The sequence below is a fragment of the Balaenoptera physalus genome (genome assembly GCF_965194825.1).
Source record: "Balaenoptera physalus genome assembly, chromosome: 14".
Lineage (NCBI taxonomy): Eukaryota > Metazoa > Chordata > Mammalia > Artiodactyla > Balaenopteridae > Balaenoptera > Balaenoptera physalus.
In genome coordinates, this window is record NC_138893.1 from 71419569 (window position 1) to 71437997 (window position 18429).

Below are 18429 nucleotides of genomic sequence, written 5' to 3' on the forward strand. Positions count from 1 at the left end.
AGTAAAACAAAAGTTTGGGAAGACAAAGGCAGAGAGCATTAATAATTGTAATGTTCCTTTAGAGATAAGCCTTGTAATCATGAAGAAATATGTTTAAGATATTTGAAATATTTAAGAAAATATGACATATTAGAGAACACTCAACATACTTGACTTAATGATTTAATGTGAAATTATATGAATGTAATTAGTTAAGTTTATAAACAGTGTTTATGGGTGGAAGTTAAAGGGAGACACATACAATTCAAAAATAGTCAACTGTTCTTTGATGATTAGAATTTGAAATTATAAACACAATATTAATTGCATCAGCACCAAACAATTATGAAATGTTTAAGAGAACCTGATTTATTTGCTATTCTACTTTTATTCATTATATTGGTAGGAGTTGTATATATATATATATAAGAAGACTTGGCCTGATAGGTTTGTTAATTTGCTTTGGCCTAATTAAAAGTATTAAAGTTTAAATGCAGTTCAAATATTCAAGAGAATTTAATTAACTAATTTTGAAAATGGAGTTAATTTTTTAGGAGTATTTAATATGTTAATCATAGGTATGATGGTTAGTTTGTGATGTGTCAACTTGGTAGGCTATAGTACCCAGTTATTCAATCAAACACTAATCTGGGTGTTGCTGTGAAAGTGTTTTGTAGATGTGGTACTCAAATCCATCCTGTGGTTATTTACCCAGTTTTGGAATGTATAATTGGAATAGGTATACTCAGCAATTGGCAGAATGCTAACTTGCTTCTCTGACCTATGGAGTGAGGGCTAGCACTGTGGGAAAGGCCAAGTGGAAGCCACTAGCAAATAGTAAACCAAAAGCAATACTGCATTCCTGGAAGGATTACGAAGATTAGAGCCACCATCAAGAACTTGAAAGATGCAGGGATGGTGATTTGTATCATGGCCTCATTCAATTCTCCTATTTGACCTGTGCAGAATACAGATGGATCTTGGAGAATGACAGTAGATTATTACAAACTTAATCAAGGTGTAACTCCTGTCGTTCCAGATGTGGTTTCATTGCTTGAGCAAATTAACACATACCCTGGTACCTGGTATGCAGCTATTGATCTGGCAAATGCCTTTTTCTCCATACCTGTTCATAGGGCCCACCAGAAGCAGTTTGCTTTCCACTGTCAAGGCCAGCAATACACCTTCAGCGTCCTTCCTTAGGGGCATATTAACTCTCCAGCCCTATGTCATAATTTAGTTTGCAGGGATCTTGACCACCTTTCCCTTCCACAAGTTATCACATTTGTCCATTACATTGATTGCATTATGCTGATTGGACCTGATGACTGAGAAGTAGCAACTACCCTAGACTTATCGATAAGACCTTTGCATGTCAGAGAGTGGGAATTTAATCTCCCCCAAATTCAAGGGCCTTCCCCCTCAGTGAAATTTCTAGGGGTCCAGTGGTGCGGAACAGGTTGAAGTAGTGCATCTAAGGTGAAGGATAAGTTGCTGCATCTGGCCTCTCCTACAAATAAAAAAAAGGCACAATGCTTAGTGGGGCTCTTTGGATTTTGAAGGAAACATATTCCTCATTTGGTTGTGCTACCCCAGCCAATTTACTGAAGTTCCTGAAAATCTGCTAATTATGAGTAGGGCCCAGAACAAGAGAAGGTTCTGCAACAGAGCTGCTCTGATGCTTGGCCCAGATGACCCAGCAGATCCAATGGTGCTTGAAGTGTCTGTGGCAGATAAAGGTGTTTGGAGTTTTGTCAGGCCCCTGTGAGTGAATCACAGTGCAGACCCTTCAGACCCTTAGGATTTTGGAGCAAAGCCCTGCCATCGTCTGAGGATAGCTACTCTCTTGAGGAACATCTTTTGACCTGTACTAGACCTTAGTACAGGCTGAAAACTTAACTATGAGCCACCAAGTTACCATATGACCTGAGCTGCCCATCATGAGCTGGGTGCAGTCTGACCCACCAAGCCATAAAGTTAGGTGTGCACAGGAAGTGGTATATGTGATATCTGGCTCAGCAGCCCCTGAAGGCACAAGTAGTTTACATGAGGCCAGGGTCCCCTCTCCTGCTACACTGCTTGTTCCCTCTCAGCCTGCACCTGTGGTCTCATGATGAGTTCCCTATGATCAGTTAACTGAGGAAGAACTCAGAACTCTGGGACCTGGTTTACAGATGGTTCTGCATGATATGCTGGCGCCACCGCAAAGTGGAACAGCTACAGTGCTGCAGCCCCACTCTGGGACAACCCAGGAGGACAGTGGTGAAGGGAAATCCTCCCAGTGGGCAGAAGTTCTAGCTGTGTACCTGGTTGTTGACTTTTCTTGGAAAGAGAAATGGCCAGAGGTCAAATCTATACCGATTCATGGGCTGTGGCCAATAACTTAGCTGGCTGGCCAGGGACTTGGAAGGAATATGATTAAAAATTTGGTCACAAGGAAGTCTGGGAAGAGGTATGTGAATAAACCTCTCTGACTGTGTGAATTACTACTGGTTCTCTGGAGAACACCCTGACAGTTAATATTATGAATAAGTTGAACATTAATCAAGTATCTTGTCAAGTGGTTCTTTTTTTATATCAATCACTAGATGAATGCAGCATAATACTGAATTTAAGGTTTAAGAAAAAGCAGCTTTTAAAATTCACAACATTAATAAATTGAATACTAATTTAAACACACATAGCTTTAATTAATCTCGTTAGGTTACAACTCCTCCCTTCCCCTCATTTAGAACCTTAAATGGCACTGACTAGACATGTGACTTTTGTGACCTTTTGTCAGTTAAATTCTCAGTTTCCTCATCTGGAAATGGGGATCATTTTGCTTTGCCTATTTTGAAACATTTTTATGGGAAGCACACAATTTTATGAAAACTCTAAGCTATAAGCGGCTTGTCTCCTTAGAAGGCATTGCCTTAAAGTAAAATTTAAGTCATTATCTTAAAGTAAGTAAAATTGGTACCCTCTGAGTACAGATTGCATTATAACTGGCCCTGAGGCCTTAAAAAAGGGTGAAACAGTGCTTTCCAAAGGACAAGCAGGACCAAAGAATACAGCTGGAACGCAAGCTGCGTTAATGACATTGAATTATGTTTTTGACATTTAACTTTAATTCTTCAGATTATGTCAAGAAGAGAGTCTGCTCAGAGCCAAAGGCCTTTCACATTTCTTGAAAGAATTGCTCCTTTCACAGTGAAAGATCAGGCCTTGGGCTCAGAGCATTTGGAAGGCAATATTATCTGGCAAGAATTCAGTGATTAAAAAATTAGTTATAATTACCTTCTATTTATGTCCAATAATACTAATTTTTCACTCACTATAAGTATATTATACAGTTTCCTCTTTAAATAAATGTACTTAAATAAAAAAACTTGCCTCATTAGGACAGATAATACAGGAAAGTGGCAAAATAATTGGGAAAATGGTATGTAAGAGTGGAAGGTGGGAGTAACACTACTTTAAAATGCTCTAAATATTTTTCTGGACACCAGTATCCACTCTCTTATCTAGAAATGCAAGATTCCACCTTGGGGTACTAAAGAAAGGTAGGCTATCTGCTAGTTGCCTTTTTTCCATTAGCTTGTTCTGTTTGCCACAGCTGTCTTGTAAGGTAGGAAGTATCATCTTCCGTTTATAGATGTGGGAAATGAGATTTTGAGAGTTTACTTGTTCAAGGTCATACTATGCCGGTGCTGCAGCCAGTATTTAAATCAGGGTCGGGGGCAGGGACTGTGTGGAGAATGTCACTTGAGGTCAGGTTCCAAGGAGCTCACTGTAGGAGAGTTCTGGAAGGTAAGAGCCCTGACCTTTACCTCTTTAAACAGAACCGGGATGAGGCAGAGCTGTCTTTTCCTCCTGGGGAGAAGGATGCCATTTGCCTTCTGCAAAGTTTTGCTCAGATTTTGGCCTGAGTGCAGATGGATGGTTTTTAATGAATGTCCAAAGGGAGAGGAATGAAGGGAGACACATGGAACAAAAGGAGGAGAGAAACAAGGATCATTCTGAAAGCTTTGATTCTTTGGGAGACCCACATCCTTCTCTGGTCCCTCCCCGGGGTGTCTATTTTGGGGACATTGAGATATTTTAGGCATTTTTTGAAGGTTGAAAATGGGAAGTTTATAGAGGCTCAATTCTGGCAGACAGATGGAAACAATTAACACCATAGTTTAAAAATCTCATACTTGAAAGCTGCTCAGCAGCCCTGATGCTTAAAATCCCTCTCTGGGTGGTTGGAGCAGAGATGGAAAGAGAAGGTAAATAAGATGAGTTCAGCACCTTTTATATATTGAGCACTTTGATATAATCTTCCCAACAGTTCCATGAGGGAACTGCCATGATTAACCCTATTTCCCAGATGACAAAACTGAGGCTCGGAGAGGTTATGCATATGCTCTGTGCCCAAGCTCACAGCCTGTTATCCTGACTGGGGACTCAACCTCCCAAAGTTCATGTCTTTTTTTTAGCTAACAGGTAGAGAGTCTTGCATGAAAAAGTCTATGGCAGGCTGAATAATGCCTCCTTCCACCTGCATACCCCCAAAGATATCCACATCTTGGTCTGTGGAACCTGTGAATATTACCTTATATGGCAAAAATGACTGTGCAGATGTGGTGAAGTTAAAGGGTCTTGAGATGGGGAGATTATGCTGGATTATCCAGGTGGGCCCTAATCCCACATGTCCTTGTAAGAAGCAGGCAAAGGGAGATTTAAAACAGACAGAAGAGGAGAAGGTGAGGTGACTACAGAGGCAGAGATTGGAGTGATGTGGCCACAAGCCAAGGAACGGTGGCAGCCACAGACACTGGAAGAGGCAAGGAACAGATTCTCCCTTAGAGCCTCTGGAGGGAGTGTGGCCCTGCTGACACTGATCTCAGCCCTGAGAGACTGTTTTCTCTGCGATAATAATTTCTACAAACCACCAAGTTTGTGGTAACTTGTTACTGCAACCACAAGAAACTATTACAGGGTCTGTAATAGAATCGTAAGGGACAGCATTTCAAGGACAGTGAGAGGGAGAAAGAATACTGAGAAAGTTAGGGGAACCAGGAATCTGAAGTAACACGGAGTGTTTCAAGGAGGGAGTATTCAACCACTGGCCTGTCCCAAGGAGACCAGAGGCTGTGCACCATCCCCACCATACAGGTCTCCTCTGCTGCCCTCGCTTCCACCTTTATGCCCTCTCTTCCTAGGCAGTGGGCCCTTGAACTCCTGAGCTAAGAAGGCTCTTTGAAGCTCCAGAGACCTTGGTCCAAGTTCTGTCCCAATGCAGGAGTGTCTCCTAGGGCATTGCAGAGGGTTGTAAATCACACTAACTATACATCGTTTAAGGCCAGAGATCATCACTGGTGCCTTGGTGGAAGGTGAGGGAGAGGAGGTAAGTGAGGGCAGGATACTGGAACGTGACTAAAATCTCACAGTTCAAAAGCCACTACACAGTCAATAGATGATTAGGATTAGTAGAGATCCTGACTTCTTCAGAAGCCAGCACTTTAAAAACACTGTAAAATATCACAGCAACAAATGCACAAGGCACACCCTCGGGTAGGTGGCTTGATGCACCAGCTGGCACTCGGTGACTGTCACTCATCAGATGTCTAGGTGAATTAGACATGGTTCGTCCTGAGGGGGCAGGGTGGGGGCAGATGTGAGCCTTGCCCTTGAGAAAAGCCATCTCCACGTACAGAATTGGTGAAATGAGATAAGGTGTCAGACTCCAGCCCTCAGGCATCGTAATCCCCTCTCTGCTCTGGTCCATACTCAGCAGTGTGGCTGTGTCAGTAAGGCTTCTGCCTGGCATCACACAGCGTGGCTTCACACAGCGTGGGTCGCATTTCTGCTGCAAGCTAGCAAGTAGGCCACGTTTCCTACTGCTCTGGGGCAAACATGCAAACTCCTGTCCTTGGCCAGAGAGGATGGGTAGAAGTGCACCTGACCAGCTCTGCGCCTCCCCTCACACCTCTCTGCCCCCTTGCTCGCTTCCCTCACCCCATGCTCCTGTCCTGCCCAGCTTCTCTCTGATCTCAGAATCTGCCATGCCCTGGGATTTTGCACCTGGTGTTCCCTCTGCCTGGAAAGTTCTTCCCAATACTGACACCTTCTCGACCTTCAAGTCTCAGCTCAAATGTCACCTCCCCAAGGCTCCTTCCTGGACCATTCCAGCTCAGGTGTCCCCACACCAAAGGCATGCTGTAGTGCATCCCCTTGTCTGTTTGTTCTGCCTAGTCTCTCTCTCTCTGTGGAATTATTTTGTTTATCTGTTTACCTGTTCATCGTCTGTCCCCTTCTCCCCATCCCCCCCAGAATGTAAGCCTCATGAGTGTACGATGTTCTATTGGACCTACCATTCTATTCATAGCCAGAGCTTAAAATATACTAGGCAATCTCACAGATGAAGCTCAGGGCTGCTGCCACCATGGCCCACGTGAGAGGGCAGCCCAAGAAGAAGCACTAAAGAGCAAGGTCATGGATGGAGCTTCTAGGCCAAGCTAGACCTGGGTGCGAGGCTGCTGGACGCTGGTGGCTGACAGGATATACCACAGCACGAGAACTCATGGAAGGGCGCCCCAGGAAACTCCTGAATGGGCAATGGGGTTTCAGATGGAAAAAGAGACTTTTAGGTTATTATATGACCACAGAAGTCTTCAGAGAATGGAGTCAATACAGAGGACTCAGGCAATGGAGGTGAGATCCAGCAAGATGCTTGAGAGATGAGGGTGCAGCAGTGAGACTCCCCCCAAAAGGCATGCCTGTTGGCTGGACGCTTTCTCCAAGCATCCTCACTGGCAGGAGGACTGGGTTTATCCATACGGTGGGATCCCTCCATCCTTTAGATAGTTAACGATACCCTTTTTAGTCCACGGTACAGCAGTAGCATGTACTCGCCCACCAGACCGTTTAGGAAAACTTGGAGAGAAGCCCAGAGGCATCACAACATGCTGGTGAAAGGCTGATGATGACTGTTTCATAGCCCATTTGCTGTTTGTTTAGTTACTTTCCTGAACTAATTTTGTAAGTCTGTACTCTTTGTCATGGTGGCCACTGAAGTCTCCACTCAGTTAATTTAGTGGGTACCTAATAATTGGACAGGGGTTTCTTTAAGTGCTTGTAACCAATAGTTCTCCCAGTCTTTGCTGGAGGGCTCTGTGTGATGTGAGAACAGGCCTTCAACACTCAGCCAGGCAGTACACTGCCTTAGCCATCACTTCGGACTTGCTCAGAATCTCATGGTCAGCCAGAGGTGAGTGTTTCGCCTCTCAGGGATTTTCTGGAGCTTTTCGAAGGTAACTATAGATATCTCATTTCTCAGTTTCTTCTTTTAAGGTTTTTGTTTGTTTGTTTATTTTGTTCTGTTTTTTAATTAGCTTGCTGTTTGCCCAACTGTTATTGCTACCTCCAGCAGCTGCAATGTTAAACAATTGCTGTTGATTGTTTTTGAGAACTGTCCCCTGGGAAAAGTCTGCTTGCACTGGGCAAGCTCTGAATTGGGTCAAGTGATAGCAAACACTGTGAGAGGGGCTTTCCAGAGAACTGCCAGACAGGTCAAATAATGATAATGCTCTGACAATGGAGTTTTGAAAGAGCTACAACTCTGTTTTGATCTTTACTATATCTACAAGGCTGCTTGTTTCATCACTGCTTTTATGGAGGAGAGGGTTTTTTGGAGGTTTTTACTCTGGCATTCCCATTACCTCATTTTCTCCTTTCCTTTCCTTTCCTTTCTTTCCTCCCTCCCTTCCTTCACTCCTTCCTTCCTCTTTCCCCCCTCCCTCTTCTTTCTTTCCCTTTCCATTTCTTCCTTTCTTCCTTCCTTCCTTTCTTTCTCTTCCTTCCTTTCTTTCTTTCTTTCCTTCTTTCTTCCTTTCTTCCTCTCTTCCTCCCTCCCTCCCTTCTTTCTTTCCTTCCTTCCTCCCTCCCTCCCTTCCTTCCTTCCTCCCTCCTTTCTTTCCTTCCTTCCTCCCTCCCTCCCTCCTTTCTTTCCTTCTTTCCTCCCTCCCTCCCTTCCTTCCTTCTTTCCTTCCTTCCTTCCTGCCTTCCTTCCTCCCTCCTTTCTTTCCTTCCTTCTTCCCTCCCTCCCTTCTTTCTTTCCTTCCTTCCTCCCTCCCTCCCTTCCTTTATTCCTTCTTTCCTTCCTTCTTTTTTAAATAATTTATTTGCTGAAGAACTTAGGCTGTTTGACTTGCAGAGTTTCCCAAGTTTGGATTTTGCAATGGCATACTCTGTGTAGTTCAATATATTCTTTACCCTTTAAAGGTCATAAAATGGCAGCTAGATACAGAGACCTGATATGACTCAGGTTTAATCCCTTTGTAAGACTATAGCTGGTGTTGTGTCCCTTCTACAGGAGGCACAATATATGAATTTCCAGGGCATATTTCTAGTGCAGTCAAATTTATTTTCAAGCAGGATGGTAAGTACATTTACATTCCAAAATTAAAATAGGAGCAGAAATCTCATTCAAACAAACCTAAACCCTCTTAGCTGGCTATTAAATAAGAAAAATTCAATATGTTGGTTTGTCAAATATAGAACTTTTAGGATCTAAGACCATCTATAACTATAATAACTTTTGTAATATTTCAGTACAGTATAATAATTCCCTATGAATACTAGGTCAGTGCTGTCCAATATTAATCATAAAAGTTAATACTTATATAATATTTATTTTGTGCTAGGCACTGCCCTACTCCCTTTTACATATTGTGCATGTTTTCATTTCCCTCTGCTTGGTAAATTGAAAATGTGAATATATACAGTATATACATTTTGTTCCTCCTATTAGCATCTGTTGGGAAGTGTTGACTACATTATGCTCAATAATCATGAAGTCCCCAGTTTCAGTCTCTTCATTTTAAAACCCTGCACAAAAGCCTGTGATGGGCAAATATTGTTCTTCTGCTCAAGAGTTGATATTAAGAGTTGACACAGGAAATATCTACTGAAGAAGCAGACATGGCAACATTAACCACCTCACACATGTTCAGATATTTCCTCCCAGTCTCCAGCTTGCCTTTTCATCCTCTTAACAGCATCTTTCTGAGAGCAAAAGTTTTTAATTTTGAAGAGGTCTAATTTATCAATTTTTTCTTCTATGGCATGTGTTTTTGGTGTCAAGTCTAAGAACCCATTGCCTAGTCCTAGATCCAAATATTGTCTCTTATTTTTTCTAAAAACTTACAGCTTTATGTTGTACATTAATCTATAATCCATTTTAAGTTAATTTTTGTGTAAGGTGTGAGTTTTTTTCATGATGGATCCAGTACTATTTGTTGAAAAGGCTGTCCTTCTTCCATTCAATTACTATATTGAAATGATGGTATTAACTAACTACTCCAGCCTTTCTATACATTTAATGAAATTTTTTCTAGTCATAAAATAGCTAGAAAAAAAAATCACATTTCATATTTTTTGAGAGATACTTCATTTCGAGATTCAGAGATTTCATTTCCTATTTGAGAATCATAATCTTGTCCCATTGTTTTTTCTTTACTAGGCAGTGTTTCATTGTGGTTATAAAGATTTAGAAAAATGTGTCAGAATGAGAATGCCTATCAAGAAAATTTGAAAGAGGAAGTAGGAGGAAGAAAAAAGAAAAGAAAGACAAGTGAGGGCCTGGATTACAGCTTTGATTCCATCATTGTTTACCTGGGTTCCCTTGGACTGCTTTCCTGCCTGTAAATGGGATCAACAGTCCCTCTTCACAGACTCCTTGTGGTAAATAATATCACATACAGAAAGTGTCTAGGTTCTGCTGCAGTGCCCTTCTCACCCTCAGGGGACAGATGGAAGAGCCAGGCTCTTTCTCCTGGGACTCAGGCTGCAGGAGGCTGGTCTTGGAGGCGCGTGGAGGGAGCTGAGCAGCTGGCGAGTGGAGAGCTTGGATTAGCATGTTGGATGGAGGGATGGCTGGGCCATAATGTGCTCCCCACCCTGCCCCCAACTCAGCACACCCGCCCTCGGAGCTCCGGCTATAGAAAAGATCAGTGACGCAAATGGATTAGGAAAAGCCTGCCTGGCCTCTTCCTGCTGCCACCGCACCTGGGGCTCTCCATGCTGGAGATTAGTGGGTGGCAGCTTTGTCAGGGGGACAGACATTTAAACGTCAGCTTTAGTTTAAAGAGAGCTTCTAAGAAGAGAGGGAAGAGAAGACCAGCCTTTCTCACCTCCTTCTCCAGCAGATCAGTCCCTTGCTTTCCTGTGAATCTGCACCTTTTCAAAACACAGGGCTTACTATTCCTTCTACTGATTCTTGCCCTTCAGGCAGGTGTTGGTGATCATTAGAGACAGGGCTGGTTCTGGCACCAAATCCAACTCTGCTTGTGGCAGCCAGAGAGGAAAAGACATGAATCATGTCTGGGAGGCAAAAAAGGTTGTTTACCCACTTTCCCAGACAGAGAGGGCAGCAGGCGAGAGACATTCCCCAGACAAGGAAGCTCTCTGTGACAGCACATGCCCAGCTCAGAGGGAACCATTCTCATGGTTTGTTTGTTCATTCGTTCATTTATTGACTTAACACTTAACTGGGAGTTTATTTATTTATGTGCTCATTCACTGAGAACCAGCCGAACCCAGCCAGCCCCCAATGAACATTCCTTTAGCTTCTCCTGTGTGCCTGGCCCTGCACCCAGCCCTGGGGACACAAGTGATAAAACATGGGGCTGGTGTGCTGCAGAGGGGGCTGGACCATGCATGGGCTGGCATGGCCAGTGCTGGTCCAGACATGCTCCTGGACACTGCAAGGGCTCTGCCACACGTGTGTCTTTGCAGGCATGAGCCCGGCCTCTGTGACTCTGGCCAGTGCCCTGCAGGTCCGGGGTGAAGCTCTGTCTGAAGAGGAGATCTGGTCCCTCTTGTCCCTGGCTGCTGAGTGGCTCCTGGAAGACCTCCGTGGTGGTAAGAGTGTGTGACTGGGGCAGCTGAGTCACAGGGAGCTGAATGTGAAGCTTCCCAAACAAACACATTTCTGGGTGCTGCTTATTGATCTGTCATCTGTCCGAGGTATTAGAATGAGTAGGCAAAGGACACCCACCCATGGAGCTGCTCTGGGAGGGCAGCTCTGTCTCTTGGACCCATGGCATGCCGCAGAGTTGGAAGAAAGTTCTTTTGCCTTGGTATTGCAACTTTTCTGGGCATGGTGTCTAGGGAGAGAGCGGCTGCAGCTCTGTGGGCCTCTCCCAACACCTGGGCAGTCTGGGCAGAATCAGAGACAGGAGGCAGGGGGCAGCTATCAGGATGGCTGGCACCCCCAAAATGGTCCCCTGCAAGATGCTGCAACAGCTAGTGTCCCATCAGGGGACAGAACCCACACACTCAGTGGTCTAAACAGGGGAGGTTAATATAAAGAATTATTTAACTCCGATAGAAAAGTAACTGTCAGATATAAGAAAACTCGACATGGCCCCCTAGGATTGAGGGTAGTACCCAGTGAGGGACAAAATTTGAAGGGAAGCCCCCTCCCCAGGTTGGGGGTCAGATCGGCTGGAGGAGCTGTGCTTGCAGCCCACGATGATGGCAAAGTTCTCTGCTTTGCCTGGACATAGCCGTCTGCAGTCACCGGACAAGCTAGGCACAGGCACTTGCCTACAGGTGACCCTCTGGGTGGGGGTGGGAGCAGGTGAGCTACAGCCCCGGGACCTAGTGCCAGCAGGAGGCCTGGAGCCCGCGGAGTCTGTGTAGACCGGGTCGCGAGAATATGGTCACTTGACAAGGTCGGCCCGAGAAGTGGCCCAGGGACGTGCGTAGGAGCAGAGCGTCACTCTTACGCACAAACCGGTGACCGCTCCCCCACGCCCCTCGAAACAGCAGGAGAGCCCGCCTCCCGCAATGTCTTTCCAGCGCCCTCTACTGAGAAAACTGCACATCGCGCTCGCCGTAAAAGATGCTTAAGGGAGGGAGCAGGTCTTGAAAGACGGATTTGGAGATTCGAGGCATTAAATTCATAACTGGAACAAACACTGACTGCCCACACCCAGATGTCAGCTACGAAGTCACACGTGCTTGGGGGCTGCCAGCCAGCCGTGGAGGCTCCCCATGCGGGAGATGACACAGTCAGGGTGAGGGTCCCCGCGTGGGGAGATGAAGGGAGGCTGTGCACCTGTCCCTTCAGCTGCATCTTCTTCCTGAGTCTTCACTCCCTCTTCCTCGCCCTGGAGGTTCTGATAAACAGCTATAGTACATCCAGAAGACCAGCTACCTTGGTCCCTGAATTGGCTCCAGAGAACTCAGACTTGTGCTAATTTCCAGGTGGATCTGATCTCTCTTTACCTTTTACCTTGAGACTCTTGGGCCACCTGTGAATTTGGATGCAGCTGCTAGTTTCCCAGCTACCGCTGCAGCCACCTTTCATGACACATGCTCCTATGCCTGCACACGTCAGGGCTGAATTCCTTGCACTACGTGTTTCCCCGGGTCTTGCTCACAGTTCATCCCAGAGGGGGGTTTGCAAGGCGCCTGCCGGGCACAGTCCCACAGATGGCCCTCCAGATGGCAGCCCTACCTCTACACCCGCGTCACTGCCTTGGTTTCAGATTCCTCGGACTATGTGGTCTGCCCCTGGTCAGTCTTGCTTTCTGCGACTGGAAGTCTCTCCTTCCAAGACCATGTTTCTCATATAGAGGCGGCTCCTTTCAAGGCCCCTGAACTGCTACAGGGACAGAGTGATGACGAGCAGCCTGATGCATCTCAGGTAAGGCACGTGGTGTCTCTGCAGCACCCCTGGGCCTGTCCTCTGGGAAACACCTGGTCCTAGGTCATCCCCAGCTCCCAGCTCAGCCCCGAGGAACACTGAAGCAGAATGGAGTTAAAGAATTTTATTCCCAGGCTTTCTTGCCAGTAATTTATTAGCTCTTAGATGAGGACAAGTCAACTTCTCTGAGCTCCAAGATCTATGTCTGTAAAGTGGGGTTAATATGACCTAATAAATCATCTTATTAGAAATACTCAAAAAGAAGTTTGGAAAAGTTGTAGATAAATGGTCCAGCAGCATGTAGCAAAACGGTAAAAAGAGCCCAACAAGTCCTCAACTGGAATGTATCCCAAGGCATGAGTAAAGATTGATTTGGCTGCAGTGATGTTTATTGCTGTATTGTTGACATTAGTGACAAACTGGAAACAAACTAAATCTCCAGTGAGAGTGGACATGAAACAAGACAGCATTAAAATTAAGCTGTAGAAACTTAATGACCTGAAAAGAAATTAAATATATACATGTACAACGTGATCCTAGTTGTGTACACATACACGTGCGCACGCACATACACATGCCCAGAGTTCTAAAAATATGTCTCGAGTGATTATTTCTGGATGGCAACATCAGTGGTGATTTTTGTTTTTCCATGGTTGTGTTTTGCTTCTGAATAGCAAAACGTTCTAGTTAAACATGATCTTCAATTTTAAAAAGAAGCATTTCTAAGGAAAGAATGATGTCAGGCAGGCACACAGTGCTGGGCAGGGCATAGTGTGTGTTTAATCATTGAGTTCTGTTCCTTTCCCTTTCATGGGAAAAGGGCAAATCTGGAATTTCCGCTCCTCTCAGGAGGCATCCTGGAATGGGAGCTGCTTTTCCTTTGGGCTTGGAGAATAGGACCTCAGTGGCTTCTGGGTTTGTCTAGTTTGGGCCCATGTCTGACTGGTTTGTCTCCAAATCAGATCACCACAGCAAAAACATGAGGGTCACCTTTGCAGTGGCCTGGGCTCTGTCACCCCACTGGCAGTTGCCCCAGCACTCCAGGCCCCTGAACCCTTTCCTACACTGCCAGATTCCAGGGGTGAATCCCTGGACTCCTGTGTTGGACACAGACTTGAGTGCCTCTCAGATTGTCCCTATTTGGGTCTCTTGGGTGATGCTCCACCCACACCAAGTTGCCTCCTACACTCTGAACTCAGCTAAGATGACACATCCTGAGCCGTGGGATCTGACTTTCTGAGCAAACACTAGAGGGGCCTGCTGATGAAACCTGAAAGTGCAGGGGAACTAGTTTCCTATGGAGTGAAACTCCACCAATGGGAAGTGGGAGATGGGAGGGGAAGGAGAAGATAAATTCTCCCTTCTTCCTTTCTTCATGAACTGCTTTTAGGAAAGTCTTGCTAGCCTTCCAGGGAAGTTCTGAGTGCCAAGGCTTAGTCTGCTGTGCTTCCTGCTGTGCTTTGTCGCTTGTTACAAGGAAGTGGCCAGCATAGTGACCCCACACATCACATCTATCCTTGCCTCCCTCCCCCTTTTCTCCTCACCCTCATTGCCCTGGGCTTACTGCTCCTGAATGAAATGTCACACTGAATCCTTGCTTCAGGCTCTGCTTTCTCCAGGACCTAAGCTAAGACAGATCTTGAGTGCTCCTGCGGTCCTTCCCCATCCTTCCCAACACTCACTGGTGAGGGACAGACATCACCCTCCTGACTGCAGCTTGGCCTCTGCTGAGTGTCTTCTGAAGATCTAGTCACTCCTTTGCTCAGAGCATCCTGGAGCTGAGCCAAGCTGGAGAAGAACATCCTTCTCTCTCTGCACATGTTCCTCCATGGAGAGGAGGGAGGGTTCTCAGAGTTCCAAGGCTCAAGGAATAGGCTGAGCTAAGAACTAGGGAAGTGTGTTGCTGAGAATCTGAGCCAGGAAGGAAAGGGTGAGTTTGAGCTGGGAGAGGGTCAGTGTGGGCAGGGACTGAGTCCTTAATGGACCAAACAGCAATTTTTGTTGGTGGTTTAATTCCCTAGGCATGGCATATGGGAGTGTGGCTTAAGGAGAAGAAACCACTGGCCTTCAGCCTTATTTGTTAGGCCAGGATGCAAGGTTACCTGGCCATTCTCTCTCTTACAGCATCCCTACCACACAGTTCTATTAACTGCTGTTCTCCTCCATTCATCAGGGTCTCCTGTCTTCATCCAGTTTGGCTTGGGTCCTGTGGGAGGTGGGGTAGACAATCAGGAAAGTAGTCTCAAGGGAGGATGTGCTCAGAATCCTCCCACAGCCCTGGGCCCTTTCTGAGGTTAAGAGGATGTACTCTGACCCCTCTCCTCAGGGCAACATTCAGCTCTACCCAGCACACTGAGATGTTTCCCCCACTGCTTGGAGTGTTAGTTCTAGGTGCAGGTGGAAGGTGTGGGCAGGTCTCTAACTACAAGGCACTCATGCCACCATCACCCCATCCCGGGATCATGGCAGACATTACCAATCTATCATGATGTTCTTTCACACTGAGCCAGGAGTTGCCTTCAGAATCCTTCTCACCACCCTTCTCCAAGGCAGCAACTACCAGTGGGCTGTATTTGGGATTTGGGATGAGGCCTGTTGTCATTGCAGCCTTAGGCCCTGCGCTGGGACACTTTAAGATAGAGCCCTTGGAATCCAGGTGAGTTCCCAGGTGTGGACGGTGCCTCTGGCAGTGCTCAGGCAGCCATTCTCAGGGTCAGTTCTCTGGAAATGAGGGTGCAGCTGGTGAACTTCCCTGCAGGTGTCTAACCTTTTATCAGAGGAGTGGTTAGCTGGTTTAGGTGTACAGTTTCGGACCAAGAAGAGGACTAATTGGCACATGTGAATTGGACACATGCCCTTGACCTAAAAATGTAAAAACCAAAACAAAACCCGCTTGCACTAAACTCAGTAGATTGCTCAAGTAACGATACGTTTTTACATATCATGCTTTGTGAATTCAACGTCTCCCTTTCAAAGTCCCAGAAATCATTTCATGAAGAGAAAAATCTTAAGGGAAATGCACCTTGTCAGTTATAATAGAAGCCTAATAATAATAGTAATGATAATAATAATAATAATAATAAACATTTATTGAGGATTTAGTATGATCCAGAGGTGACAAAGCCAAGTGGCTCAAGACAGGGGCTCTGGTGCCTGGGATCAAGTTTAGGCTTTAGGTCTTATTTGGGAAAATTCCCTAACTTGTCTTTGCTTTAGTTTCCTCCTCTGTGAAATGGGGAAAATTAAATACATACTTCACAGGATGGTGGTGAGGACTAAATAAATTAATATAAGTAAAGACTTAGAGAAAGGCTTAGTCTGTTATAAGTGCTCTCTGACTAATAATAATAAAAACAATAATGAATATTATTATTACCATGTCCAGATCCTCTTTACTCAATCCTCAGAAGTTTTTAGGCAGAATATTCACTTTAAAGATGACGAAACTGAAGCTCAGGGAAGTCAGATAATGCTCTTCTGTTATACCATGTTGCTTTCTGACAACATATGATGCTTTTTAATCAGGCTGAACCGTAGTGTGTCATGTAGAGATAGTTTTGGCTACAAGAAACAGAAAGCCTAAAATACAGCTGCTGGAACCATACATATAGTTATTTATGTAACAAGAAGTCAAGAGATTGGTCAGAAGCTTGGTAAATGTCATCAAGGATCTAGGCTGTATATTTCCAATCTATCCTCCTTAGCTGTTGACTTTTTGTCTTTATGCTTATTGCCTCATGGTCATAAGATGGCTGCCATGATTCCATGTATCACATCAGTGTTCAAGACAGAAACAGGGGAGAAAGGATGGGACCAGCCACATGTGTTCCTGTTGACAGTAAAGAACAAACTTTTTCAGAAGCCCCCTAACAGACTTACTTCACATCTTTCACAAAAATTGAGCGTCATGGTCACTGAGACTTTCAGCCTCTAGAGTAAGATGCAGCAAAGTTTAAGGGAGTTGCAGATGGTTGTTCGGCTAGCCAGCCAACAGTGTCTGCCTCATGTGGAAATGAATTGTATCTTGTTTACAGGACCATGGAATAACAGAGGTGACAAATCTAATCATGTGCTTTTTCTCTTGGGCAGATGCACATCTATTCTTTGGGAATGACCCTCTACTGGTCAGCAGGGTTTCACATTCCACCAAATCAGGTCTGTGAACAAGATATTCAAAGTCTTGCCAGGTCATGTCTTTGGATTTATTTAGTTTTTTTCCCGGGGCAGGGACCACATCTGTTGAGCTATGTGCCACCACTCTGCACTCCTAGGTTCTAGGAAGGATTACCAGTCGATTAAAGAGCTGCTCCTGCTGCGTACAGAAAGAACTTCAGAATCCTACTCAACTTGGCACTCCAGGCAGACACAGTTTGGGATTGGCAAGCACGATAAGAACTTATTTGCCACTCCAGTCCAGAGGAAGTAGGAAGCTAGAGGATTTTATAGATACTGAAGATACCAATTTATAAAAAAGGCTTTAAAGCAGCCCTTCCTGAAGTGAGATGCTTCCATGAAAAAGGGTTCTGTGCTCAATTGATTTGGAAAAATGTCCCTACGATGTCTTCTTCTTGAAGATTTGTCAGAGTAGTTTATTAAAGACTCTGAGAAGGCTTAAAGCACAGAAACTTTTAAATTTTATCATAGCATTTTACAAAATTTTTGACTACAGGATGCGTATGTGTGTGTTTGTGTGTATGGGTAAATTTTCATCTGACACTAAGAATTCCGTAGAAACCAGTGTAACAAGAACATACACTGGAGAACTCTGTCCAGCCTGTTTGCCTTATTTCTTTCCTCCCTCCCCCCCTTTCCTTCCTTCCTAACCTCCTTCCTTCCTTCCTTCCATCTCACCCTTGCCCTCTCCAATTAAACATCCCAGTGTTTCCGGCTCCTTCTGAAAAGGGACCTGCCCATGTCCCTCTCCTGTGGAATCTTTCACAGCTCCCCACTCCCCACGGGGTTGCATTCCACTTCTCAGCAGAGCATACCTGGAGCCCAGAATTGGTTCCTACCTGTGACCCTGGTTCCTCTCTGATACTCTGCCATAATCAGGGATGGCTTAGTGGGCGTGTGGTCTGTGTAATAGCACAGGGCCCTGCACTTAAAAGGGCTCCCCACTTGATTCAGTGCTCTGCATTAAAGTTCTTAACAATTTTGACCAAGGGGCCCTGCATTGTCCTTTTGCCCTGGGCCTGGTCCTGCCCATAGCCTCCTTCCTTCTAGACACATGCCAACATTTGCCCACACTGCTCCCTCTGTCTGCGGCTCACTCCCCAGCCTTTCTCCTGGCCAGCCCCAGTGTGCTTTTTGAGATTTAGTTCAAATTCTTTCCCCAGCTCCCTCCTCCCTCCCCAGACTGGGTTAGGCCCCTTCCTCTGTGTTATGACCATGTCTTATGTTTCTGAGACCAAAGCCCTTATCAGCCTGTACTGTCCTTGTCTCTTTAAGTGGCCATCTTCATTAGACTTTACACCTCTTGAAGGCTGGGCCTGTCTCCCACCTTATACTGCAAGTAGCCACGCAGTCCTGGCACATAAGAGGTCCTTGGATGTGTTATATGAGTGTGGGACTCAGTAGCCTGGTTACACATGAAGATAGGCATTCACAACTCATGCTCCGTGGCAGGAAATGGTAGTGCAGTCTTCATCTGGAAAGTAACTTACAGTATGGGTGAGGGTGAGAAAACACCTGAGAGTGAGTATGAATTTGAGACCTTCCCTATATAAAGGATGGTCATTCAAATACATGAGGGAAGTGTTTAATAAGAT

General features: G+C 45.3%; 1 protein-coding gene and 1 long non-coding RNA gene across 2 annotated transcripts in view; one reads left to right on the forward strand and one right to left on the reverse strand.

Moving 5' to 3' along the window:
- The window catches only part of LOC309643099, a 37578-nt gene extending 27094 nt beyond the window's left edge, over nt 1–10484 (reverse strand). Inside the window, exon 1 of the long non-coding RNA XR_014253549.1 lies at nt 9622–10484. This is a non-coding gene — a long non-coding RNA (uncharacterized lncRNA). The remainder of the gene's footprint in view (nt 1–9621) is intronic.
- A 259-nt stretch (nt 10485–10743) lies between these two features.
- The window catches only part of FRMPD2 (FERM and PDZ domain containing 2), a 78979-nt gene continuing 71293 nt past the window's right edge, over nt 10744–18429 (forward strand). Inside the window, exons 1-3 of the mRNA XM_082425477.1 lie at nt 10744–10869; nt 12504–12661; nt 16751–16816. Of these exons, the coding sequence (XP_082281603.1) occupies nt 10746–10869; nt 12504–12661; nt 16751–16816 (348 nt within the window). The 5' untranslated portion in view covers nt 10744–10745. The remainder of the gene's footprint in view (nt 10870–12503; nt 12662–16750; nt 16817–18429) is intronic.